The sequence below is a fragment of the Pongo abelii genome, chromosome 9 (assembly GCF_028885655.2).
Source record: "Pongo abelii isolate AG06213 chromosome 9, NHGRI_mPonAbe1-v2.0_pri, whole genome shotgun sequence".
Classification (NCBI taxonomy): domain Eukaryota; kingdom Metazoa; phylum Chordata; class Mammalia; order Primates; family Hominidae; genus Pongo; species Pongo abelii.
In genome coordinates this window covers 101417329-101444164 of record NC_071994.2, presented here as the reverse complement: position 1 = coordinate 101444164, position 26836 = coordinate 101417329, and the positions used below count along the sequence as shown (strand labels likewise).

The 26836-nt window shown below is 36.1% G+C and overlaps 1 protein-coding gene across 17 annotated transcripts; it reads left to right on the top strand.

The window, feature by feature from the left end:
* On the top strand, positions 1-26148 carry LOC134759425 (zinc finger protein 429-like). 17 transcript variants are annotated; one of them, XR_010135530.1, is made up of 7 exons: positions 1-235; positions 523-1052; positions 3233-3289; positions 6091-6141; positions 6643-10344; positions 11092-11253; positions 16707-17759. XR_010135530.1 is itself a non-coding variant. In XM_063711338.1 (6 exons), the coding sequence occupies exons 2-6, from the start codon at positions 666-668 to the stop codon at positions 16825-16827; spliced, it is 336 nt and encodes a 111-aa protein (XP_063567408.1). In that variant the 5' UTR covers positions 1-235; positions 523-665; the 3' UTR covers positions 16828-17759. The 17 variants fall into 17 exon arrangements, 8 of the variants coding, with proteins under 8 accessions (XP_063567408.1, XP_063567407.1, XP_063567404.1 ...); XR_010135529.1 differs by lacking the exons at positions 6643-10344; positions 11092-11253 and adding an exon at positions 19539-26148 and having other exon boundaries at positions 6091-6224; positions 16707-16847; XR_010135531.1 differs by lacking the exon at positions 11092-11253.
* Positions 26149-26836: the final 688 nt, after the last annotated feature.

Below are 26836 nucleotides of genomic sequence, written 5' to 3'. Positions count from 1 at the left end.
GTAACCAATGGAATCCTAGGGGGTATTTAAACTCCCAAAAATTCTGTAACAGGGACTTTGAACTCCTATGCTCGGGCCCACTCCCACACTGTGGAATGTAGTTTCATTTTTACTAAATCTCTTCATCCCTTCCTTGATTTGTTTGTGCATTTTGTCCAATTCTTTGTTCAAGATGCCAAGAACATGGACGCCCTTCACTGTTAACATATTTTGGCGAGCTAGCCAGGAGGAAGAGGTAAGCCCAAAGTTTGGGATTTATTCTTCTCCTTTCTCCTTTTCCTTTCTGCTCCAAACAGAAATCTCTTTCTCTCTCTTTTCCTTTCCAACCTGGGACCCTTGGTGGGCAGCACCTAAACATGGAAGCAATTGCAGGTTTCTGGCCATGGTCAGTGAAACTAAGGGGTTTCCATGGGCAAAGCCTAACCACCACTGCCCAATTTGCTTAAGGAATCTGGGTCTTTTTCATTTTTTTACTCTTCTCTCTCTTTTTTTTTTTTCTGTCTTTCAATGGCTGTTTCCTAGTAGCTCCTTGGAAACTGAGGACAATTGGCTGAGGTCACTCCCCAGTGTTGCCTGAAGGCCTAGGAACAAATGGAAATAATCGCCCTGCCCAGAAGGGGAAAGGACTTTTTAAAAATCTTTTCCACACCTGGTCCCTGATTCCTATGTGTGGCGCAGTTTGGAGCAAACTACCTGTTTCAGGTGACTCAGACTTTCTTTTCTTATGCTAAATTCTTCCCTTCCCCTATTCAACTAGCTAAGGGCAAAGCAAACCCACCAAGCCTCCAGTTCCTATCATTAAAGTTTATGGAATGGGAAGCATGGGAAAGCGTGGCCTTATCAAATTATAAGGATGCTAAAAGTCGAGTTTTACACCCAGGAAACAGCTCATAGTAGGCTCTGGAGGGAATGCATGCAAAGTGGCACCGGTGCCCACCTAAGGCCAAAAGACATCTGGAACTCTTAAGATTGAACCCCACAGGTGGACACTCAGAGGGGATCATCCGGACCTCAAACTCTCCCAAGAAGATGCTCTCTGCAGAGGTTCTGAGGTACAGTAATGAGCCCTCCTTAGAATTTTCTCTCGCAGTTGCAATGCTGCTTGGCCCCAAAATCGTTTAGAATCTGAAGTTTACTGTCTAATGGGAAAGTGGGATGGCACTGCATGTATCCAGGCTTTTGTGCTGCTGTTCTAAGCAGGGTGCCTGGTTAACATGTAACGCCCTTCTTTGGTACTCTTTGGCCCCAGTGCTCCTGGGAGTCTGGTGAGGTTTAGCCTTTAAACATCAAACTGTCACAGAGACTGCTTTACCTGAAATTTTGGTTCACAGCCTTCCTTAAATTATCCATTGGGGCAAAGTAAAACCGGCAAGCTTGTATTGCTCTCTCAAGCTATTGGATCTTTGTATATGTGTGTGTATACACGTCTAGATGTGTTTACTTGTATGTACACTTATTGTTATATGTTGTGTCTACCAAGTTGGCTTATAAATAAGAGAGCATTCATAAATTAAGTAAATAAGCAATTTTCGAGTTCATGTGACCTAAGTATAACTTTACTAAACTTTACTAAAGCTTTCACATTATTGGTGCAATAAAAATAGAAAGGCCTTAAGAACTGTCAGCATACATTTTTTCTGAATTTTATGTTTGTGTTTGCTAGATATTTTAAAATGTCAGTGTTAATTTAAGCTGGGAGATGCTTGGGGTGAGCCTGCCTCCCATTTTACTCAGTCTCACTGAGATAAATCCATGTATGACTGCTTCCTTTAAGAAGACTAATCAGAAACTCAAAATAATGCAACCATTTGTCTCTCACCTATGATCTGAAAGCCCCCATTCCCCCTCCTCGACTCGAGTTGTCCTGCCTTTCCAGACGAAACTAATTTGTAATGTTTTACGTATGTGGATTGATGTCTCATGTCTCCCTTGTTAAAAGTGAAAATTAAGTACAGTGAATGGGATAAATGTTTTAGGTAAACGTTTTGGGTCAATTAAAATCTTAAAGTTGTTTTTGATACTCATTTAATATCTGAGTCATTTCCAATTAAGAAAGGGTTGTGATAGGGGAAATATGTTTCTAAAATTGTGGGATTGTACTTAAGTATAAATGCCCATATCTGACAGTTCAGGATTTCTTGCTTTTTAGGGTTTCACTAAAGTTTTAGGTTACTAAGGATAAAAATTTTAGTTAACATGTAATTCTGTATATAAAATGCACCGAAAGTGTTATGTTATTAGTGGAAAAAAGAATAATTTTGTCTAATTCAGAAGTTATCTAAAAGTTAGCTCAAATTACAGATTTGAAAAGATTATTTATGAAACTAGTAAGGAATCATTAAGTAGGGGAGAAAGATGTGCAAAGAGTTTAAATAATAAAATATTATTATTTAAATCCTGATAGAGAATTAGAAATATTTGACTAATAAATATTTTCATAGTTAAAGCTCTTAGTCTTAAAGTAAAATAAGAAGTATTGTAAAGAAAGGCATTGACAGTTCGGCAATTTTTTTTTTTTTGATACAGTTAAGCATGAAGCTGAATTTAGTGTGGAGCCAAATTTCACATACATGCTTGCATTGCTTCACACTATGTTTACTCTTTTGCGTGGATAGTGCTAGAGTACTAATTGTTCATGTTCTCAAAGTAAATTTCTTGATTACACAGGATGTATGATGATATTAGTAAACTTAAGAATATTAAATTGTATATCAGGAATAAAATATTCAATATGTGGGGTTTTGGAGGCCTTAGGTAACACTGTACCCTCCAGGATAAATTGCGTAGGAAAATTGAGGGCCGGTTTTCTGTTTATTTGTTTTTGCTTCTATTTTTAATTCATTTGCTGTTTGTTATCCTCTGGCTTTGCTTGTGTATCCATATATATAAAACCATGATCCTTTTTAGTTTCTAGTGGAAGGCTTTTATTTCGTTCTGTGAATAGTTATTTTGTTTCATATGCATTTCTAGCAAGTCATCATCCATTCCATTTATCTGGAATTCCTAAGCTACCTTTGTCAGGCTGCAGGAATTAATGGAGCACACCAGCTTTTTATCCTTAAACTAACTTTTTGGATTTTAGGCTTCCTGATACTTTAAGTGTGTTTAGTATACTGTTACAAGTAGAATTTAAGTCATATCTCTCTTTCTGCCTAGATTCTCCAAAATTTGTAAACTATCTATGCGTATTCTTAATTCATGGCAATGTGTTTGTTTTCATATTGTCAAGCAGGGTCTCCAGGGCCGCTCAGGGAGAGAGAACCCACAAACCTAGCATGCTGGCAAAAGGGTAAGAATTTCTTACCAGTCAGTCTCTGGCCTCTTTCTCTCTATGCAAACTGGTTAACCTCCACTGCAAAGTTTTAAATTAATGGTTTAATAATAATAACAGATTACATCAAATATTTTGTCAGAAAAGCATAAAGTGTAATGCCTTTTAGTTCATGCGGCTTTAGCAATCTTTGGGAAATAAAGATGGTTTTCAAGATTATTGGTAAAATACAAATATCTTCAAAATGTAAACATGTGGTCTAAATTATGTTCAAATATTAGGTTTGCTAAATGCTTTAAGGTCATAAACTGCTTTTTTGGCTTTTAAAATTTGTTTTACTCGTCTGCTTTCCAGCTAGGTAAGACTTGGGGACATGTGGAGTTGGCCACGCCCCAGCTATGTTGGAAATAGTCAAGCCTTATCAGAACGTGACTTACTAGTCCTTCCATTAAAATTTGCCATTATAACATGCAATTAAGACTACTAAAAATACTTTTACATGCAAAGTGTGTAAGAACAGTAGAATGTGGTTTCTTTTTAAGGTTATAAAAGGTTTTTGCTTCTTTAAAATTTGAGTCATCATTTTGGCAAAATAAATAATTTATGGTAATCTAGAATTCCAAAATCAAACTTCAGTTTCAAAATTGTCTTTCATAAGGCCTGGCTTTCTGGATGAGGGCCCCTGAAAACATCCAGAAGAAAAGTAAAAAGGATTATTTTACGTGTTTAGGTACATGGAGTTGCCAAAATGATGTTCAATCTTCTTTAGGTTATATTTTTGTGAATAATACAAATATATATTCCTAAATTTTATGGGATTTCTAAAATTCTAATGTCCAAGAATATGCTATCAATTATAATTATGGTTACTATGTTAAGTTATTGTAAACCACAAAAATAACCAAATTTCCTTGTCAGTGCTATGCACCTAATTTGGAAAAACAACTGGTATCCAAGACGATATAAGCCAAATGTTAATTAAGCATGGACTCACAGAGAAACAGGATGGCCACTTTGTCCTTCCTGAGTCCTTAAAGCTTTTATTATTAAAAGTTCTGCATTCCATGACTCATCATGGAAAAGATATAATGATCCAAATTGAATACTTTGGTGTGGTGACTTACAAATTACAAAAATAGTTTATAACCAATGCTTGATCCCATATTCCTGGAAAAACAAAGCTTCAGGTACATTTGGTCACCCGGGGGGACATTTAAACATTTTGTAAAGGGATTTCATTCAATTGTTATTTTCAATGCATGTTTTCTGCTTGTCTAAAAGTTTTCCCATGGAAGAGGGCTGATGTTATAAAAGCAGATTATTATGCTATAGTGTATTTTCACCAGGTAAAAAAGCTTTTTATGGTTTGGATCTTCTGAGAACATTGGAGAAAGACTATCCTTGCCATCCACACTATGACAAAACTTCAGGACCTTGGGCTTTCAGTTCATGGTCTTGCAACTGAGAAGGGTCCCTCCATACTTTTGGAACTGTGCACCCATTGGTACCCTTGAGGTAAAGCTAACCAGGGAAATTTCTCCCAAAGAGAAGACAGCATCCTTGATGTGAATAGTTTTTCCCAAGTTCACAGATTAAGACTTCTACTGTCATGAAACTCTTATCTTTGAATGTTTTTTCTTGCTTGTGCCTCTGTGAACAATAGAAGTGGAAAAGGTGTCAGTTTTGTGCACTTATGGGGTGTACTTTTATTTGTGAAGGAGTTTGCAGCCTGCCTTATACATGGATAACCTTATACTTTGATAGATAAAGGATAAAGGCCCAATGTAGGTAAGACACTTTAATGGTACATGTGTTGCCTCATAATCAGTCAAAAACAAAACACTGGTTCACTCCTCTTAACCCATGTCATGGGTTAAAGGGAACATTGCCAGAAGGCCTTCACCCTTCTTCTAAAAGGGCCTCATTTGTTAGGTCCTTTTTCCATGGTTTAAAATAAAAGAAGCAATGATTAGAAATGTACCCCTCATGATAGGTTCTATAGCAAATTCTACTGTAGAGGCTACAGTCACACAACAGACTTTAAATTCTCTTGTGAAAGCTATGCTAAATAATAGAATTAGCTAAACAGAAAAGTTACCTGTGCAGCTGCTGGCACTTGTAGCCTATGAGGAAATACATCAAGTGAAGGTTATAGAAACTCAGTGGTAGGGGACTGATGAAGAAATTGCTTAGTCAAGTGAGTAAACTCTTTAGTTCATTCTTTGATTTGTTTAATGTTAGGAGGTTTGGTTTATGGGACCTTGGGTAAGGAGCATACACCAAACGCTTGGTATCATCCTCCCAATAGTCATAATAATAGTCTCCCTGGTGTGCTGTATTCTCTCAAAGGTTTTAAATGTTTGCATGCAGCCATCTCTAGAATGTCATATGGTCTCTCTTCAACTGGAATAACAAGTGCTGAAAGAAATGTGCAACTATGAGGACACTGTAACCTATGAATGACATGCTGAGACCAGAAACCCAAAATGATGGTAACTGAGAGTGGGGCTAAGGCCATAAGTTTTAGTCACACTCTCGTCTAAGTGAAAACCTGACCAAAAAAGGGGATTTTTTTTTTAAACAAAATTATGAGAGGCCATTGGTTTGGACTGAGCTCATGCACTAGGCCCCAACAAACCAAACCAAACCAAAATGGAGTTGCTCATGCTAAGACTTTAAGGAAACACATGGATTCCAGAACAGACCAGGGTTTGTTTTTCTTCTGTAAATCTCTATAACAAACTTCTCTGGCATCATAGGTATCCACTCCCTGAAGTTCCCATGAAATCTTTTAACCAAATTCATTTCCTCTCACCTAGAGACCATCGAGCTTCAGATGATCACTCAACAAAGGCTCCAGCAAGTTCCAGGTGAAGACACCACCCCTGGCCATCAAGGAGCTACCCTGCCTCCACTAGACACAGCAGGGTAACAGTTCTATGATCCCCAATAGGTAGGGACTAAAACCCCAAGCCAGTATGAAGCAGTTACAGAAAAAAGACCATTGGCCCCTCTGTCTCGCATAAAGATTTATGAGGATCACATCTCTTAGGGAGGAAATGAGGCAGGAAAATGAGGTCTGGAGGCAGGGAACATAAGGCTGATTCACACTTCAGCTATGACAGGAAATATCCTCTCCATAGGGCATAGGCCAAGTAAATGACTTTGTAACTTTACCTCATCCTCTCCATTTACATAGAGTGTACCTCAAGTAGCCAATGGAATCCTCTAGGGGGTAAACTACCCAACATTCTATAACGGCACCTTTGAGCCCCTATGCTCAAGCCCGCTCCCATACTGTGACTGTGGAGTGTACTTTCATTTTGAATAAATCCCTTAATTCCTTTCTTGCTCTTTTTTTTTTTTTTTAGATGGAGTTTTGCTCTTGTTGCTCCAGCTGGAGTGCAATGGTGCCATCTTGGCTCACTGCAACCTCTGCCTCTCAGGTCCAAGTGATTCTCTTGCCTGAGCCTCCCAAGTAGCTGGGATTACAGGCATGCACCACCATGCCCGGATACTTTTTGTATTTTTAGTAGAGACAGGGTTTCACCATGTTGATTAGGCTGGATGGTCTTGAACTCGGGTGATCCACCTGCCTCAGCCTCCCAAAGTGTTGGGATTACAGGTGTGAGCCACCATGCCCAGCCTTTCCTTGCTTTGTTTGTGCGTTTTGTACAATTCTTTCTTCAAGACGCCAAGAACCTGGACACCCTCTACTGTTAACAGGAGTGTTTTATAAAACTAAAGAATTATTTTGTGTTTATGCTAAATTTAATGTGTGTAGTAGAAAAGAAAAACAGAGATTTAAAAGGAAAGGGTATAATGGCAAGAATGAAATCTTTGAGTAACCAGATGCAATGGGATATAAGGAACAATTTAAAGTGTGAACTTAGGAAGCAGAAAAGTTGTTATCTTTGAAAAAAAGAGGAAAAACCAACTGCATAGGGACCTATCAAAATGGAGATAGCTTTTTTATGAACAATCGGGTTGCGTTTGTTTTCTTAGAGAAGTAAGAAGTAAGTTAATTGACTAAGAGTTAAATACTGAGCAGGAATAGGGGTTTTTAAAAAATATTACACCTTTATCAGAGTGAGAAAGTAAACCTACCAGGATAATAGTTATAGTTTAGAAAGCCTACTTAAAAGCTGCGGCTTTAAAATTTCAGTCACCATCGTTGTGTGTTTTTTACAAAAGCATTCATCAAGGTTGGTGTAGGCCTTCTTGCTATATTCCACAGTTTACACTGAAATTTTAGTTTAGGCTGGGCGAGGTGGCTCATGCCTGTAATCCCAGCACTTTGGGAGGCCGAGGTGGGTGGATCACAAGGTCAGGAGTTCGAGACCAGCTTGGCCAACATGGTGAAACCCCCGTCTCTAGTAAAATTATAAAAATCAGCTGGGCATGGTGGCAGGCACCTGTAATCCCAGCTACTTGGGAGGCTGAGGCAGCAGGATCACTTCGAACTGGAGGGCAGGGGCTGCAGTGACCCGAGATTGTGCCACTGCACTCCAGCCTGGGTGAAAGAGTGAAAATCTGTCTCAAAAAAAAAATAGTTTAAATAGAGTTGTTTCTATAAGTAAAAAAGGCCACTGAAGTAAGAATACTTTCAATTAATTAAATGGCTATAGTAATAGACTACAAAATCAAGCAGTTTAAAGATAGAAGAAAGGACATAGGTAATGGTAGATAATGACTGAAAGTTGCCAGAAGTTTGAAAAAAAATTGACATGGGAGAAAGTTTAAGAGATAGCTTGAAAGTTAAGTGGTGTTATTAACAGAGTGAGATACTTAAATTATGAATTTCAGAGGTGGTATACCTATATTTTGTTGTCATTAAATAGCTAATCACCAAATGAAGAATGAGAGGCTGAGGTTAAGAGAAGGAAAAGGTCTTTAGAAATGAAGAAGTAAAAAGAACACTGACACCAGGTGTTTGCTATATTGTCTCCATCGATATTGAAGTCATAATGAATGACTTCAACCTAATTGGACATTTTAAGTGAGAAGAGAGGAATACAGTATGTAAGTGGGTAATGAAAAGGGGGAGGAGACACAGAGCAAGCAGCACATCTTTGGGTTATGTGGCACATAATATGGAGGAGAAAAATAGAAGTATCACCTTCAGAAGCTGGGACCCAGTGTCTTCACTTGGCAGCCTGAATTCAGTTATACTAAGAACAAAAAGAACTTTGAAGAGTGAATGTAGGAGATATTATAGCTAGTATATTATGACTTCCTGAAGGCATACTGTAATTTTTTGGATATATGTATCTCCCAGATACATAAATGATAGAGTCTCATAAGACAATAAACAAAAATGTATAGTTATATGAGATTAGATCATGATGAATGACCTAGAAGGTTTATAATTCTAATGGTAAGATATAAAAGCATATGCAAAATATGATGGTCTGAATGGTCTCTTAGAGGAATTAGTTTATTTTACTCCTTTAGCATGTTTTTAAATAAATCATTAGTGCTAAGGCAGGGGCAAGAGCAGACACTTAAGCATGTGGGTGGATGCAGGAAGACAGGAAGCCAGTAACAGGGTGAAGAAGAGAACAAGTGTGGTATAAACAAGGCCAGGAGCTCATATCATCCAAAGTAGTAATGATGCCAAAATAGTACTGACTTGATGATTTCTAGCCAAGTTATTTTCCTAAAGTTGTCCATCTTATGCATAGAATTTAATCCCAACATTGAAAATGAACTGTTTTCCCACATATAGATGGGCTCCTTAACGCACCATCATTCTCTATGCCTTGCCTCCACGGTTTTTTTTGTTCGTTTGTTTGTTTGTTTGACACCCAGGCTGGGTGCAGTGGCGCGATCTCGGCTCACTGCAGGTTCCGCCAACCCCGGGGTTCACGCCATTCTCCAGCCTCAGCCTCCCGAGTAGCTGGGACTACAGGCGCCCGCCACCTCGCCCGGCTAATTTTTTGTATTTTTATTAGAGACGGGGTTTCACCGTGTTAGCCAGGATGATCTCGATGTCCTGACCTCGTGATCCGCCCGCCTCAGCCTCCCAAAGTGCTGGGATTACAGGCGTGAGCCACCGTGCCCAGCTGCCTCCACGTTTTTACCAATATATGAGGACAGAGTGGCCTTTATTGGGGATACTAATGAAGAAGTAACTCATATAATTCAATTTCCACATTCTTCTAAGCCCTTTTACTAGAGTGCCAGTGAACTGCTGTTCTAGATAATCTACATCCCATTCATTGTCATCTTGCTATCTTGCCTAGTGGCAAAATTGTTTTAAAAATACAAACATATTGAGATAAGTACTGTTAATAATTAATGCTATGGCACATACACTAATTACTATGCAAATCAAAAGTTTCTCACTTATTAGATAGGTTTTTAATTAATATTTTTCTAAAAATTTTAACTCCTTTACAAAACAAATAGTTATCTCTTAGCATTCACCAGGAATTTGAACCAATACCCACCATGGATGTCAGAGTCTGTGGAAAACTCATTTCTTAAGTCAGCCCCCTGCATCTGCAGGTTCCACATGTTCAAATTCAAGCAAATGCTGATCAGAAGTATGTGTTTAGTCCACGGTTGGTTGAATCCATGGATGCAGCACCCATAGATACAGAGGGCTAATGGAAATGATGAAATAGTGTAATTTTAATGGCATACCATTTAAAGGAAACATAATATTTAGTTTGTGATTGTATTAGTCAGGGTGCTCTAGAGGGACAGAACTAATAGGATAGATAAATATAGGAAGAAGAGTTTATTAAGGAGTATTGATTCATATGATCACAAGCTGAAGTCCCACAGTAGGCCATCTGCAAACTGAGGAGCAAGGAAGCCAGTCTGAGTCCCAAAACCTCAAAAGTAGGGAAGCCAACAGTGCAGTCTTAAGTCTGGCTGAAGGCTGGAGATCCCCTGGCAAATCAATGGTGTAAATCCAAGAGTCCAAGAACTGAAGAACTTGGAGTCTGATGTTCCAGTGCAGGAAACATCCATCACCGGAGCAAGATGTTGGTCAGAAGACTCAGCAAGTCTGCTTTATTCTAGCTGTGCTGCCAGTTACTAGATGGTGCCCACCCAGATTGAGGGTAGGTCTGCCTCTCCCAGTTCACTGACTCAAATGTTAATCTCTTTTGGCAATACCCTCACAGACACACCCAGCAACAATACTTGACATCCTTCAATCCAATCAAGTTGACACTTAATATTAACCATCACAATAATTACAACTATCTTCAAAATTATCAATTTATATTTGAGTAAAAATATTGGATCATGGGCCGGGCATGGTGGTTTATTCCTGTAATCCCAGCACTTTGGGAGGTTGAGGTGGGTGGATCACCTGAGGTCAGGAGTTTGAGACAAGCCTGGCCAACATGGTGAAACTCTGTCTCTACCAAAAATACAAAAATTAGCCAGGTGTGGTGTAATCCCAGCTACTCAGGAGGCTGAGGCAGGAGAATTACTTGAAACCAGGAGGCAGAGGTTGCAGTGAGCCGAGATCATGCCACTGCACTCCAGCCTGGGTGACAGAGCAAGACTCTATCTCAAAAAAAAAAAAAAAAAAAAAAAGATCATTTACGGTTTTTTGTTATCAATAGTTTATAATTTGAGTTAATAGCATTTACTTAATGAGTGGGACTGTTACTTTTATGTGTCAACTTGACTAGCCCAAGTGATGTCTGTTTAGTTGATATTCCTGGGTGTGTCTGTGAAACCAGCCCAACTGTCTCATAGAACTAGTGATTATGGCTTCTTTTGAACAAACATAGAAATTGACCCTCCCAGACTTAAAACTTAAAGTTACATTTGTCTTATCTGAGTTCCTTTTTCAGGAAACCAATCATCAGGTCTACCAGATAATATCAAGGAACTGGAAGTCCCCATTTTAATTGGTCAGGGAGATGGATTTGAGACTGATCTCCCATTCTCCTCAGCTGTGGCACCTGAATAAAGGCTTCTTACCTGGCAATATTCTTCATCTCAATGATGGTGAAGTGAGCATCAGAACCTAGACTGAATCCCTGGTGTACTGATAAGATCTGTGAAAGTATTTTTAGAAGAGATTAGCATTTCAATTGGAAGAATGAGTAAATAAGATCACCCTCACCAATATGCGTGGGCACCATTCAATCCTTTGATGGCCTAAACAGAATAAAAAGACAAAGGGTGAATTTCTTTCTTTCATCCTTTTATGCCTTTGGCCAGGTCATTGGCACTTGTGGTTAATGGATCTTCAGACTCAGACTTAGACCAAAATCATCAGCCCCTTCACTCTCAGGCCTTTGGAGTTGGAATGAGACTTAACACTATTGGCTCCTATAGTTCTCCAACCTTCAGGCTTGGACTGGAACTATACCTCTTGGCTTTCCTAGTCCTCCAGCTTGCAGATAGCAGATTGTGGTAATCCTCAGTCTCCATAATCCCGTGAGCCAAACCCTCAGAATAAATGTTTTTCTGTATATCTATATATATCCTATTGGTTCTGTTTCTCTGTAGAACTCTGACTTAATACGATCAGTGATTTAATATAACTATGAGAATAATTTAACAAATTTAAATTATTTACATCTTGATTAAGGAACACAGGTTTTTTTTTCTTGTTATTGTTTTACTTTGCGAAAATCAAAATGGAGTCACTTCTGCTAAAAACAAAACAAAGCTAGGCATGGTGGCTTACACCTGTAATCACAGATCTTTGGGAGACTGAGGCTGGAGGATTGCTTGAAGCCAGGATTTCGAGACCAGTGTGGGTAACAAAGTGACACCTCGTCTCTAATAAAAATTTTCAAAAAGTTAGCCTGGCATGGTGGCACATGCTTGTAGTCCCAGCTACTTGGGAGGCTGAGATAGGAGGATCACTTGAGCCTATGAGTTGGAGGCTGCAGTGAGCTTGGTCATACCTATGTATAGCCACAGACTTTAGCCTGGGTAACAGAGTAAGACCCTGTCTCAAAAGAAAATAAAAACAAAAAAACCTCAACCAAATAAGCAAACAAAACCTTGAAAAATTAAAATGAACCCCAGGAAGGCCACAAATGGAAGGTTCTCAGACAGAAATTTCTGCAGCAAAAACTATCATGAAAAAAAAAAATGACAAAAAATTCTGGAAAAACCACAACCTTGCACAAAGGCCATGTCAACCTTACACCAAAAAATAATTTGTGAGGACATCTGCTCAGCAACTGCCTGTCCAACCTTTGACTGACAAAAAACTTGCTACTGATTCTTGTGGGCAAGGATAATCTCAAAACAATTATATAATCCTCCTCATTTTTCTTCTAAAACATTTGTCTTTCTTTACCTCCCTGAAATGCACATAGTCTACTATGGCATCTGCCATCCAATTGCAGTGCCTATTCTCAGGTAAATAACATTTTCTTTTAGAAATAACATTTCTAAAATCTTACAATGACAATATTTACAATGACAAATTTGTTCTTTTCAATCAGTTTCAGCATCCAATTGATTCTATATGTTTTTATAGTTAAAATATATTAAAAAATGTAAATTTCTACTTATAAGTAAATGCAAATTATTTCATTCTAAATCATTTCCACTTATAAGTAAATGCAAATGATTTCATTCTAAATGATTGGCTTTATCTAGCTATGTAAACAATTGTGAAAGCTCAGAAATAATATAGCATTAATTTTTCACTTAAAATGTATAAAATTTGTTAGATCATAAAGCTCAGAGAAAATGGACTTCAGACATAAGAGCATTCAAAATTAATTATAATATTATATAACTTACAAGAAAGTTTTTAAACATTCTAATTTTTATTATTGGTCTTATATTATTTAACTTAGTAATTGGCCTAAATTGGTCTTAAGTGTATGGGGCATGTGTTATGATTAAGGATCCACTTTTACATTTTAATATTAGCAGATATGCACAGTTTTGAGTTGAAACATTTGTGTATTTACAAAAAAATTAAAATATATGCTCAGAAGTTACATCATTTTATCACTCACACCCTACGCTTCAGAGCATATAACTATTAAATTGTTATATCTGTGCTGAATTCTGTGTTGGGTGACCTGATAGGAGTCTTCATAGAGAATTTAATGTCCATCTTGAGCTCTCCACTTTATTGTCAGGTATTAGAAGTCAAAGTTCCTCCAGTGTTAGGTGATATATTATTTGTTATTGACTGAATTACAGCCGTAATATGTATTAAAGAGGAACAGCTTAGAAGAATACCCTCTACTCTTCTCATTTGATAATGTTTTTAACTTTTATCTTATTACCATGTAGGGTCTGTATAATGGTCTGTATAATTCTGACATTCACCTGGGGAAGTTAAGGTTTACTTGTTCAAGTTAAAGCAACACATTGTCTCATAGAGCTTGGAAAGATAAACTATAAATACATAAATAAATACACATAATTTGTTATACACAAATTTTATATGAGTATAGACAGAGAATTTTTTCACCTAAATTCACATATTTTCTTCTAAATCACCATTTAATTTGACAACTTCTCCCAGTGTGTCTGACCAAATAAGTTATTTTGCAGAACATTGGGTTAAATGATTATGTGTGCTATTTTATCATTACAACAGCTTTTACTTCAATTCTATTATTGTTCCTAAATTGCTGATGAGAAAACTAAACCTTACATCGGTAAAGTAACTTGCAGGGGGTACAGAGATAGATTCATGCACTAGCTCTATCTTACTTTTTCACTAACTTCACGCTTTATGCATTATGAAATATTTTAAAACATGAAAATGATCTGCTTCGTGGTCTATTAGCCCCACTCATAAATTTATGCTAAAGTTATAATAAACTTAATCTGTCCCTTTTTATCATCACCTTTTGCACGATAGTTTCACACTGAGAAAATTAAAGGAAAATGTGTTTTAATTAGTTTAACATGTGGGTTTATTTTGCCACTTATCCTTGCATATTGTGAGTGAGAGAAGATAGTAACTATTAAACCACTCCTATGAATACAAGGTGCTTAAGAAAGGAAAAGTTTAATCCCAATTCTTATATACATGTAGGATAACCACATATCTTCAAAATGTTTTCTTCAAACATCTGGCACCACTAAGCCTGACAAATGAAATTCTGCAAAGAGCTTCTCAATTGTCATAAATTAAAACACAATACAATAAGGTATATAAAGTAATCATGGGGTCAATAAAATGTTACTATTTTAAGTTCCAGAAGCCCAGACCATAAGTTCTAGGTTTTCAGAAGACAGGGATTTTGTTTAAACAAAACATGTTATATACTCTGGTCTCCAGCAGACCACTTCACTAAAAATTATGAAAGAAAAAGAAATACTTGAGAGATTTGAATACAGAGTTGTTTGAAAATAGTCCAATAAATAATTGAAAAAGTTCCAGCAACCAAAGAGGTGGATTATAATTAAATTAATTAACAAATTAATCTATTAAATAGGTAAATGTATTTCAATTACAGAGAAATTTTGAAGGACATATCAAATTTCATAGTAGATAACAATTTATCTAATCTAATCAAAATATTGGTGTTACACAATTAAAACTGTATTGGAGAAGTTATTTTAAGAACACTAATAAGGAACTTAATGAAAATAAAATTCCATAGCTTAATTGAAGTTGTTTCTATGAACTAGTTTTTGACCTATTGTGTTCATTTTAGTTCTTTGATCGAGTTAGAATTACTGGATTAATTTCTTCCTAGAAAACAGGTTTAATGTAAGAATATAAAGTATGTAAATAGAAGTAGTATATATTTTTAATATCTATCTAGAAAACATTATCCTTGATTTTTTTAGAAAATGATTAACTCACAATTAAAACCTACAGCTCAGAATTGCTTTGAAGTACAAGAAACCTTCAAAACTACTTTATGATGTAAATGCTATTGTATGTTATCCAATAACTAGATAAGTTTCTATATTTCTTTACCTTTTTAAAATACTTATATCCTCTAGTCTACTCCATTTGTTAAACTCATGGTTTTCCTTTATGCCTACTCAAACCTGTGTCTTTTATGAACACTTCTCTGTTACTTCTGGTCTCAGTTATTCATGACACCATCAGTTATTCTATTGTCATTTGTGTGTACTTATGAATTAATAATTGTCTTGGTCTATTTTTGGGGAGGAGTGTTTAGTTTTTTAAACGATTTATTTAAAATGTTATTGTTAATTGACAAATAATAATCGTGAAATAGCCAGGCAAAAAAAGAAGAAATACCACATGATTTCACTTATATACAGAATCTTAAAAAGTCAAATTTATAGAAGTAGAGAGTATAATGGTGGTTGCCAGAGGCTAGGGTTTGGGGTGTGGAATGGGGAAATGTTTACCAATAGGTAAAAAGTTTCAGTTAGACCAGAGGAATGTTTTACAGATGTGTTACATGTTACTCTATTTTAATAACTTAGTTTCAGGTCCTTTCCCACCATTTGGTCATAAATAATTTTAGGGCAATGAACACATCCTATTTATTATTATTAACTAAAATCTGTAGCATAGTTGTTTGGCATATAGTAGACACCCTCTGATTAATCAATGGGCTCAAGCAAACTTTGTAAGGTATTTTATTGCCAACAGTTATGTTTCAATGTACCAGATAATCTTCTAAAAACTGCACAAGCATACATGTGCATGCATACACACACACACAGACACACACTGTAACAATGTTATATTCCTGTATATTTCTGTTGTGTGATTATTCCCGTATTCCAGATGAAAAAACAAAGGCACACAAAGAACACAAAGAATATATAACTTTCCCATAGACATGCTGCTACTAAATGGCAGGCTGGGAGATACAGACTTGAGCAGTTTACCTCTGAAGTGCATGTTCTTTGTTTTACATTATATGACTGCGCTGTTGAAATGCTTTTAAACATTCATTCATAAATTAATACATTAAAATTGCATTACCCCCTGTCATTGTCATTCGTTTCATTGGAAATGGCAGAATCTCACCTTATGCTAGCTTAATAAAATACAATATAATAAATAGGCTTACAAAACTTTAAAAAAGATAATTTTGTTTTTTTTTTAAATCTATGTACTCAATCATTTCATAAAACAATTACACAAATCAGTCTCTAATCTCCTCACTTCCTCCCTCTGCTTTCTATTCTGATATATTCATTATTAGATGCCTCTCTATGTTCTTAAAATAACTCCCCAGCAGCTGTAAGCTACAAAGGCTCTTTTCACCAGAAATATAAGATGGAATTAGTGCCTCCTGCCTACAATTCCAACAAAGTTCCTGGGGAAAGCATCGCATCAATTTCCTATCAATGACCCATGAAAAGAGAGTTTTTTTGAAGTAAAACTCCTCATCCCATCACCTGAAATTAATGATGTGAATGAGAGAGGGTTGTTTTCCAAAGATGGTGACCAGAAAACAAAACCTTATGTTAATAAACAATGTGAAAAGGTTAGTTTGAAAAAGATGTATGACATAAAATATTTTGTTCCTAGGCTGGGCACAGTGGCTCAAGCATGTAATCCCAGCACTTTGGGAGGCCAAGGTCGGCAGATCACTAGAGGCCAGGAGTTCGAGACCAAGTTCGTCAACATGGTGAAACCCCATCTATACTAAAAATACAAAAAATTACACAGGTATGGTCATGTGCACCTGTAATCCCAGTTACTCAGGAGGCCGAGGCATGAGAATAACTTGAACCCAGAGGCAGATGTGGCAGCGAGTCGAGATGGTACCACTGCACTCCAGCTTGGGCCACAGAGCAGGACTCTGTCTCAAAAAAACAATTATATATATATATATATATATATATATATATATATATATATATGTTATAGTTCGTTTGGAATCTACCCTTTGCTCTCAGTTATAAATGTGAGCAGACGACCCCTTGAAAACCCCTTGAAATACAAAGGGCCATTCACTATGTTAGCTGCGTTCTTCAGCATGGGCTCAGTACTTTTTCACATTCTAGCCTTGAAAAACTAACAACTAAAACAACTATGAAAACTAAAAACAATCATAGTCGTAATATAGTAAGTACTATACTAGTACTGTGGTAAAAATGCTTTCAGTTAACAAAGAATTAGTTAATTTTATAAATGCTTCACAGTGGTGTGGAATTTTGAGCTAAACCTTGAAAACTAAGTATTTGTTTATTGTATTTGTTTTAATTATGTCAGAATGAAGAGAATAGAATTTAAGAAGAACAAATAACATAAACAAATGCCTTGAGATCAAGATTTTATGACTTCTTGACAATATTCTACCATAAATAAAAAGGAGGGTGCAGTAGGAGGTGAGATTGGATCTACAGGTGGAAGCTAGTAGCTTGCTGGAGGTCTTAGTAATTTTTTGTTGTTGTTAATGAGTTTTGAAATAGGGATACTATTTCTAGACAGTTACAAGAAAAACTAAAGGATATGATTGGGACTTGTTTTTTTGAAAAGTTTTTATTGGAAAGATAGATAAAAAAGAAAAAGTGGAGAAGTGAGAGAGAAAGAAAAGAAAGAAGAAAAAAAGGGAAGAAAATGAAGAAAGGAAGGAAAAGTAGATTCACAAAATACTGATACTATTATTTATTCAAATTACTTGTAATTTGAAGTGGAACTTCTGCCTTTATATGTGGGACAAAAAGCTTTTATTTACTGAAATGCCTATGGAAAGTGTCAGAATGAGTGTCAAGTTAATATTACTTTGGAAACCCCAGCCCTTATTTTCCTTTAACCTTTATTTCCTTTAATGCATTATTTTCCTTTAATGCATTGCAGACCAATTAATTATAACCTGGAGAATTTAGGTATTAGCATTTTTAACCAGTATGAATAATGTAGAAATTGTTTATATGTGAAATAATATTGTAAAACTTATAAACACCTACCAAGTTAATAATGTGAGAGTCACTGCATGGTAAGAAGATCAGACAGTGATATGGTTTGGCTCTGTGTTTCCACCCAAATCTCATCTTAAATTTTAGTTACCATTATCCTCAAATGTCAAAGGAGGAACCCAGTGGGAGGTAATTTAATCATGGTAGTAGTAGCCCTCATGCTGTTCTCATGATAGAGAGTTTGTTCTCATGAGATCTGGTGGTTTGATAGGGGGCTTTTCCCTCTTTTCTTGGCACTTCTCTCTCCTGCCACCTTGTGAAGAAACAGGAGTTTGCTTCCTCTTCTGCCATGATTGTAAGTTTTCTGAGGCCTCCCCAGCCATGCAGAACTGTGAGCCAATAAAACCCCTCTCCTTTATAAATCACTAAGTCTTTGGTATTTTTTCATAGCAGCGTGAGAAAGAACTAATACAGGCAGATTCCAAAATCTCTAACTAAGATATTATCCTTGTAGAAAGCAACCTCCAAAAGGTCCCCTATAATCCATGCCTCCTGCTTTTTACACATTTAAGTAATCCTCCACCCTTGAGTGTGGGCTGGAATTAGTGACTTAATTATAATGAACTCAATATGATAAAAGGGGTGAGAAGTTACTTCTGAGATTGGGTTACAATGAAATGGGTGACTTCTGTTTTGCTTACTATCTCCATTTCCCATTATTTGTTCTGACAAAAGCCAGCTACCATGTTTTGTGTAACGTGAGAGAGACAGAGAACCACATGGTAAGGAATTGATGTCTTCTGCCAATAGTCTTGCCAAAAGCCACTTCAGTAAGTTTGAATGTGAATCCTCCCTTAGTTGAACTTTGAGATGACTGCAGCCCTGGTGAAAACCTAAACTGTGGCTTTCTGAGAGGCCTTGAGCTAGGTGAACCTAGCCTAGCAGCACCTAAATGCCTGACCAAGAGAAACTATGAAACAATAAATGCTTGTTGTTTTTAAGCTGCTAGATATTGTTGGTTTTTATGTAGCAACAGATAATGAAAATGCCTTTCTTATGAGATGCTGATAATGACTTTCATTGCTTTTTTTTTTCCCCACAATCTCTGTGTGTTTATTCATTTGCTCTTGGCCAAGGACTAGAAATGGTCATCACTTAGCCAAATAAAGTACCAAATCCATAATCAGCGTGTGGTAATAAACATTTGGATACATACAGTAGGAACGGCTTTGGGCAATGACAAACTCAGAAGGCCATAGAGAAACAAAGGGCTGAAAACCTTGCCATTTTGGAAATTGAATGCTTTTTTCCTACTAAAAACATTATGATGTGATTTTTCATAAATTCTTTTTTTTTTTGAGACGGAGTCTCGCTCCATTGCCCAGGCTGGAGTGCAGTGGTGCGATCTCAGCTCACTGCAGCCTCCGCCTCCCGGATTCAAATAATTCTCCTGACTCAGCCTCCCTGAGTGTGCACATATCTGATGTCTCTTTTTCAGTGTCCTGATCTCTGCTTATGAAGATCTCATCATATTGGATTCAGGCCCACCCTAACAATCTCACTGTACATTAATTACCTCTGTAAAGGTCCTATTTACAGTCACATTTTGAGGTACTGAAGTTTAGGGTTTCAACATATGAATTTTGAGGGGGCACACTGGAGCCCATAAGAAAGTAGCAGACAAATGTTCAGGTTTCTTTCTGTTTTTAATCATTAGGCCATACTGAGGCATTCAGTTCATATGCTTCCCTATATCTGTTCTATGATAGAGGGCAATTTGTAGTCTTAATTCAGATCCAGACTTAGCCTTTCTTGTCAATTATCTTTACAGTATGATGAATGAGTGGCAGGTCAATTAATTAACAACATTGGTAGAGAACCAAGTTTGTTCAAAACACATACTTACTCAAGCATTAGAGCTAGAGCAAATATATTATTCTGTTTTTAAACAATTGTTATGGATATTTTGACAAAATCAAGTTGCTGATGCAGTGTCTTTGATATGCTAATTTGTTTGTAGCTTCATATGTCTATACATAGCTACTTAAAATAAATACATCCATTCTATGTCCTGTGTTTACTTGGCAGAAGACACATAAGAACATAAACCAAGAACAAAAATTGTATTGCTGTATATTTATAGGTAAATTATATATATATATATATATATATATGTATGTATCCCTTTCTACTTATTTCTATTTAGGCTTTGAAATGGTTTGGGGGTTGAAGAAACTGCGTGTCTGATCCTGACTATACAATGACAATTGTATAGTCTTCAGCAAGTAGCTTTATTTCTCTGAATATCTATTTTAAAATTGTTTTGTAAAATAATTTAACATACATGATATGTTGTAATTTAACATGTTATATATAATTATATAAAATAGATAATACACACACATATACATTATATATAATATGTACCTATATAAATATATAATGTATATTTTAACATATAGTCACCTATAAAAATGTTTTCTGATAAAACCGGTGAAAATAAAAAGCCTGTAACTCCTATTTTCCTAATAGAATTAATAAGCATTTTCTGTTCTCCAGAAAATACTGCCTTGATATGCTAAGTAGAGAAGCAATATATTTAAGAATCATTAATCTCGATTAGCTTTATTTTCCACCAGGAAGTTGTTCAAATGACCTTACCTATGCAAATGATGCCTAATTATTCTCACTAAAGGATCTAAGTTCAATTATCTGGTATTTTGGAGTTCAGCCAGTGTGTTTTGTCCCAAATATTTCAAACCTTCAGGAACTCATTTAACATGTCTTTTAACAAAATGCCCCTTATGGCACCTAGAATTTATAGAACTGGTGATATAACTTAATTTGTAATTTACTGTGTTTTGCCTTGTCAACGTATCTTAATTATAGCTTCACTTTTGGCTAAACTGGTATAATCGGAGGTCCTGCCTAAAGTAGCAGTACAACTTCACTTTAAAACTAGAATATAATGAAATGAAAATCATGAACATGACTGTCTCTAATGTGATTTGGCTCTGTCCCCACCCAAATCTCATCTTGAACTATAGCTCCCATAATCACCATGTGTGGTGGGAGGGATCTGATGGGAAGTAATTGAATCATGGGGGTAGATTTTTCCCATGCTGTTCTCATGACAGTGAATAAGTCTCACAAAATCTGATGGTTTTATAAAGGGCAGTTCCCCTGAATACACTCTCTTGCCTGCTGCCATGTAAGACATACCTTTGCTCTTTCTTCACCTTCTGCCATGATTGTGAGGCCTCCCCAGCCATGTGGAACTGTGAGTCCATTAAACCTCTTTTTCTTTATAAATTACCCAGTCTTGGGTATGTCTTTATTCACAACATGAGAATGGACTGATATGGTCTCATAAAATAAAATAAAGATATATATAATTTACAAATCCAATCGTATTGAATGGTTCCAGCATATTGCTGATCTTCAGCGTCAGCACTTAACACCATGGTCTGAGCTGGGGACAAACATTGAAGTCTTAAAAATGTATACCAGTTGTGTGGATGTTTTTAGATTTTGGACATATATGTGTTTGTGTATGTGCATATATGTGTGTGTTTGTGTATGTGTGTAGAGGATGGAAAACAAAAAGTTCCTATGTGTCAACAATAGACATTCATGGCTTTATGTGCACCTTTATTAGGTATTAGCGGTATAAATATTAACATGTTAGCCTCAGTTTTGTCATATTTGAACTTGAGACGACAATAGTGCCTGCTATTCAATCAGAATTAAGTGTGGTGCTTTAAAAAAATGTTTAGCACAGTATTTTCTACAGGAATTATTTAAATAATGTACCATGATTATTGCTGTTTATCATCTTTAAGATCAGTTAATTCTCACCTTTATTCCATGAAGCATATCCTGAAGAAGCATAAAGTTGCTGAGCACACTTAAGAGTTCACCAAATACAAACACATAAAATATACCAACTTCTTTAGGACCACTTGATGCCCTTAAGGATTCAAATAAAAAAACAACTGCTGAAAATAAACAAACAACTCTCAATTCCTTTAAGCAAATGTTTTGGCACTGGTTTTATAAAATACAGACAATTGTAATGTTGCCAATCCAGTAGATAATTTTGCATAAAAATTTTGTGCCTCCTTAGCATTTTTCTTCTAAATCCAAGAACTGCTCAAAGATTGTATAGTAGGTGCCAAAATACTTTGCAATCAGCTTTGATTTCACTCTCCTAAAAATAATGCTGTTACTGAGATTAGTAACAATGAAATGGGATTCAGGAGAAGTTGTTTCTTGATGGATAAAAGATTACAACTAAGAGCTCTTAAATCTCTGCAATGTATTTCATGTATTTGGATTATCAATTTAGACTTTCCTTTAGGAAAACACATAATACAATTTTTTTTTTTTTTTACAGAAAAACAAATCTCATCGTGTCTTATTGTCATTTTGTAGCTTACTGTGACAGGCAGAAGAATGTCCCAACAAAAATGTCCATTCCCTAATCCTCACAACCTTTGAGTAGGTTACACTACCGAAGGAAATTTGTGGATGCAATTCATATGCCTAGTGTTCTCTTATTGGAATGTTTAGCATATGGGAGTTATTTACATCCTACTGCTCAAGGCCATCACCAAGGTTGGATTTTTCACTCATGCAAAAACTCAAAAAAATTGCAACCTCAGGCATAAATGGGTTAAGGTTGTAGACTAGGTGTATGGAAATTATCCTAGTGCACCCAGTCTAATACTAGGAGCCCTTAAAAATCCAAGAGCTTTTGTTTTTAACTCAAACCAGAGAAGCAGGGAGTAAGAAGGAAGATCAGAGAGATATGAAGCATGTGAAGGACGTGACGCACGCTGCTGGCTTTGATGATGGAGGAAGGTAAACATAAGCCATAGAAGGTGGATAGCATCTAAAAGCTTTGAACCCTCCCTTGCCAACAGCCAGCAAATGGAAACTTTATTCTTACAATAACATAAACTGAAGTCTGCCAACCACCTAAATAAATTTGAAAGGGATTCATCCCCAGAGCATCCAAAAAGAAGCATAGCCATAGTGACACCTTAATTTCTGCTTTGTGAAACCTAGAGCAGAGAACCAGGAAAGTTATGCTGTGCCCAGATTTCTGACCTACATAATGTGAGACAATAATGGATGTTAGTTTAAACTGCTGAATTTGTGGTCATTTGGTATGGCAATAACAGGAAATTAATACATGTATTTTATTTCCTTTTCTGCATCCATGATGCTAATATTTATGAAGTCAGAATTTGGTAGAATAATAGAGGTTTCTATTTCCATCTTATTTATTTTTTTTTATTTTTTGAGATAAGGTTATTAGTCCATTTCACCCTACTATAAAAAATACAATCTTGGCAGAAGGTGAGGAGAAGCAAGTATGTTCTTCACAGAGTGGCAGGAAAAAGAGAGCAAGCAAAAGGGAGAAGAGCCCCTTATGAAGCCATCAGATCTCATGAGAACTCACTATCATGAGAACAGCATGGGGGAAAGTGCCCCCATTATGCAATCACCTAGCACCAGGTCCCTCCCTCGACATATGGGATTACAGTTTGAGGTGAGATTTGGGTTGGGGACAGAGCCAAGCCATATCACAGGGTCTTGCTCTGTTGCCCAGCCTGGAGTGCAGTTGTGTGGTCACGGCTCACTCTAGCTTCAGCCTTTTGGGCTCAAACAATCTTCCCACCTCAGCCTCCTGAATAGCTGGGACTAGAGGTGCATGCCACCACACCCAGCTATTTTTTTAAAAAAAAATTGTAGAGTTGGGGTCTCACTACATTGCCCTGGCAGGTCTTGAACTCTTAGGCTCAAGCGATCCTCCTGCCTCAGCCTCCCAAAATGTTGGGATTACATGCATGAGCCACCACACCCAGCCCATTTCCATTTATAACTGCCCTATTTTTTCTTGCTTTCTGGATATTGTTTAATTGTTTTCATTTTTCTAAAATACTTCATGCTTTCCACAGATATTTGTTTATTATATTTACAATATTTGGGGCTAATTAGCTCTGTCAGAAATAGCATTGATCAAATCTCTATTGGAAAACATTTGCTTCATAGAAGCACTTACTTCTAAGATTAGTGTCTGTAGCCTAAACATGGCAGACATTTGGTGGTTCCCATGTCCCAAGTTCTTCGTATTCATGTCCTTGTATGATCGTCTTCTTTTGATTGAAGTGAGACCTGTAGCTTCCTTACAAAAAATACAATATGATAAAGGTGATGGGATATATGTAATTACATTACGTATCAGACATGACCACAGTCCAGGCCAGGACCTGGGTTATAGGTTTATAAAAACCTCAGAAAAGGAAAGAGCTAAGCTATGTTCAAATTCCTGACCCACAGAAACTGAGTTGATAAATGCGTATTGATTTAAACTGCTAAGTTTGTGATAAGATTGTTACACAGCCATGGATAGCTAATATAACATGTTTACTTTAATCAGAAGTAATGTCAGAAATGCCCCTTGCTGCTACTCAAAAGAGCTCAGAAGGTGAGGACCAGTAGAGATATTCATTAAAACAATTAAGTAGTTCCATCATGAATTTCCAAATCAATAGAGGTAGTAGTCAAATTTTCCAAATTAATTAATATGTGGTGTATTTTTATTTTCTTAGCAGCTGAGATGTCCATTATTTGTCATTGTATATGGTTTGTTTAGTACATGCTTTAAGTGTCAGCAAGTTCTAAGGGAGCCTCCAGGGCCCCTTGAGCAGGTCTACCTTGAGGTTCTACAAAGCATATCAAAGCTATCCTGCTAAATAATTCAGAAAACAGGAGAAGTGGGTCCAAAGACCACTTGGAGGAAGATACAGAAAGGCCCAAAGACAGGAACTAGAAGGGCCTTGAGAAAAAAAATACTTAATGAAAGATTTTTAAATAAAATTATATGTGCTTTCTATGATTTCACAAACATTCAGTAACTCTTTCAAAACTAAAGATAGGCTGGGTGCAGTGGCTCACGCCTGTAATTCCAGCACTTTGGGAGACTGAGGCAGGCAGATCACATGGTCAGGAGATCGAGACCATCCTGGCTAACACAGTTAAACCCTGTCTCTACTAAAAATACAAAAAATTAGCCGGGTGTGGTGGCGGGAGCCTGTTATCCCAGCTACTCAGGAGGCTGAGGAAGGAGAATCTCTTGAACCCAGGAGGCGGAGATTGCAGTAAGCTGAGATCGTGCCACTGCACTCCTGCCTGGCAACAGAGTGAGACTCCATCTCCAAAAAGTAAATAAATAAAAATAAAAATAAAATAAAATAGAAAAATTAAATAAATAAAACATACAAAAATTAGCCAGGTGTGGTGGCAGGCACCTGTAATCCCAGTTACTCTAGAGGCTGGGGCAGGAGAATCGCTTGAACCCGGGAGGTAGAGGTTGCAGTGAGCTATCATGCCACTGCATTCCAGCCTGGGTGACAGAGCAAGACTCCGTTTAAAAAATATATACATATATATATGTGTGTGTGTGTGTGTATATATATATATATCACATTTAATGGTTAAAAAAAACTGAATTCTTTCTTGCTAAGGTCAGGATTGAGGAAAGAAGGACATTCACTTGGAGGTTCTAACCAATACAGTAATATAGTAATATAGTAATATAAATGTATATGCACGTATATTTATCACTAACAACAACAAATGTGTTTTGAATATATTAGCTAAAATATTATACAATTGATATAATAATTTTATCTGTAACACATTTTTAAATTTTTGTAATACAACATACATATGTTATATGTCACAAAAGTATGTGACATACTAATGCATATACTAATGTGTATACTAATGTTCCTTTAGTGCTTAGTATACATTTTGAATTAAACTATGCTTGTTATTTTCCAAAACTGTTGACCTTTAAGAGGAAGAATCAAGATAGACTTTGAGACACAAAGCATTAATTAGATTTCAATATTTAAAACGCTATGTTTATTATTCTAGCATAATCCCTATAAACATTTAATTTTGTCTACAATATTATTTTCTTAAAATGTAAAGTCAACAAGAATTTTAGAGATTATCTTCCTCAATCAACATATTTTGTAAATGAAGAAATTTTAGTCATTATATAGGATACAGTTTTAAATTTTTTTGTGAGCTTGATCCTTTTTACATGCACTAATTGGCTAGTCCAGTAACACATTAATTTCCTTAATAATTAAGGTGATGTTCAGATATTTTTGGTTTTTCTACATTAATTTGTATAAATAATATATTTCAAGAAAAATGTCGATTTTATTGAAGACATCAAATTTGTTGGCATGAAATTGTTTATAACTTTTATTATTTCAAAGTTACTTTCTCCAGAACTATTGGTGATAACTCTCCCAATGCTGAATGGGTGATTTGTGTTTATTCTCTTTTTTATGTGATCAGCAGAGCTAGATTTTATTGATTTTGTGGATCTATCAAAATATAAGCTTCTGGCTTTGCTAATTTTTTCTATTGTCTTATTATTTTGATTTCATTAAATTTCAGCTCTTATTTTAATTTGATTGCTTTCTGTACTGGGTTTATTTTGCATTTACTTTTCTAGCTTAATAAGGTTGAACCTTATGTTCTTGGTTTAGATTTTTGTTTTAGTTCTTAATATATTTAGAGCTATGATTCCTGCTCCTAGAACAACATTAATTTTATCTTACAGATTTCACATCTGTTTTTACCATTGAGTTAATTTTTAAAAATTCCCTTATGTTTTTACCTTCACGAATTATTTAAAGTGCCTTCTGTAATTTAGCATTTTCCTAGATATTTTCTTATTATTTCTAATTTAATTTCATTTGGGTT

Bases quoted from the DNA above. Each gene is read 5' to 3' on its own strand.
- LOC134759425 (XM_063711335.1), top strand. From the start codon at position 910: ATGCATGCAAAGTGGCACCGGTGCCCACCTAAGGCCAAAAGACATCTG. The intron at 1,053-3,229 runs GTACAGTAATGA...CATATTGTCAAG, and splicing joins CTCTCTGCAGAGGTTCTGAG to CAGGGTCTCCAGGGCCGCTC. The intron at 3,290-6,090 runs GTAAGAATTTCT...CCTCTCACCTAG, and splicing joins CCTAGCATGCTGGCAAAAGG to AGACCATCGAGCTTCAGATG.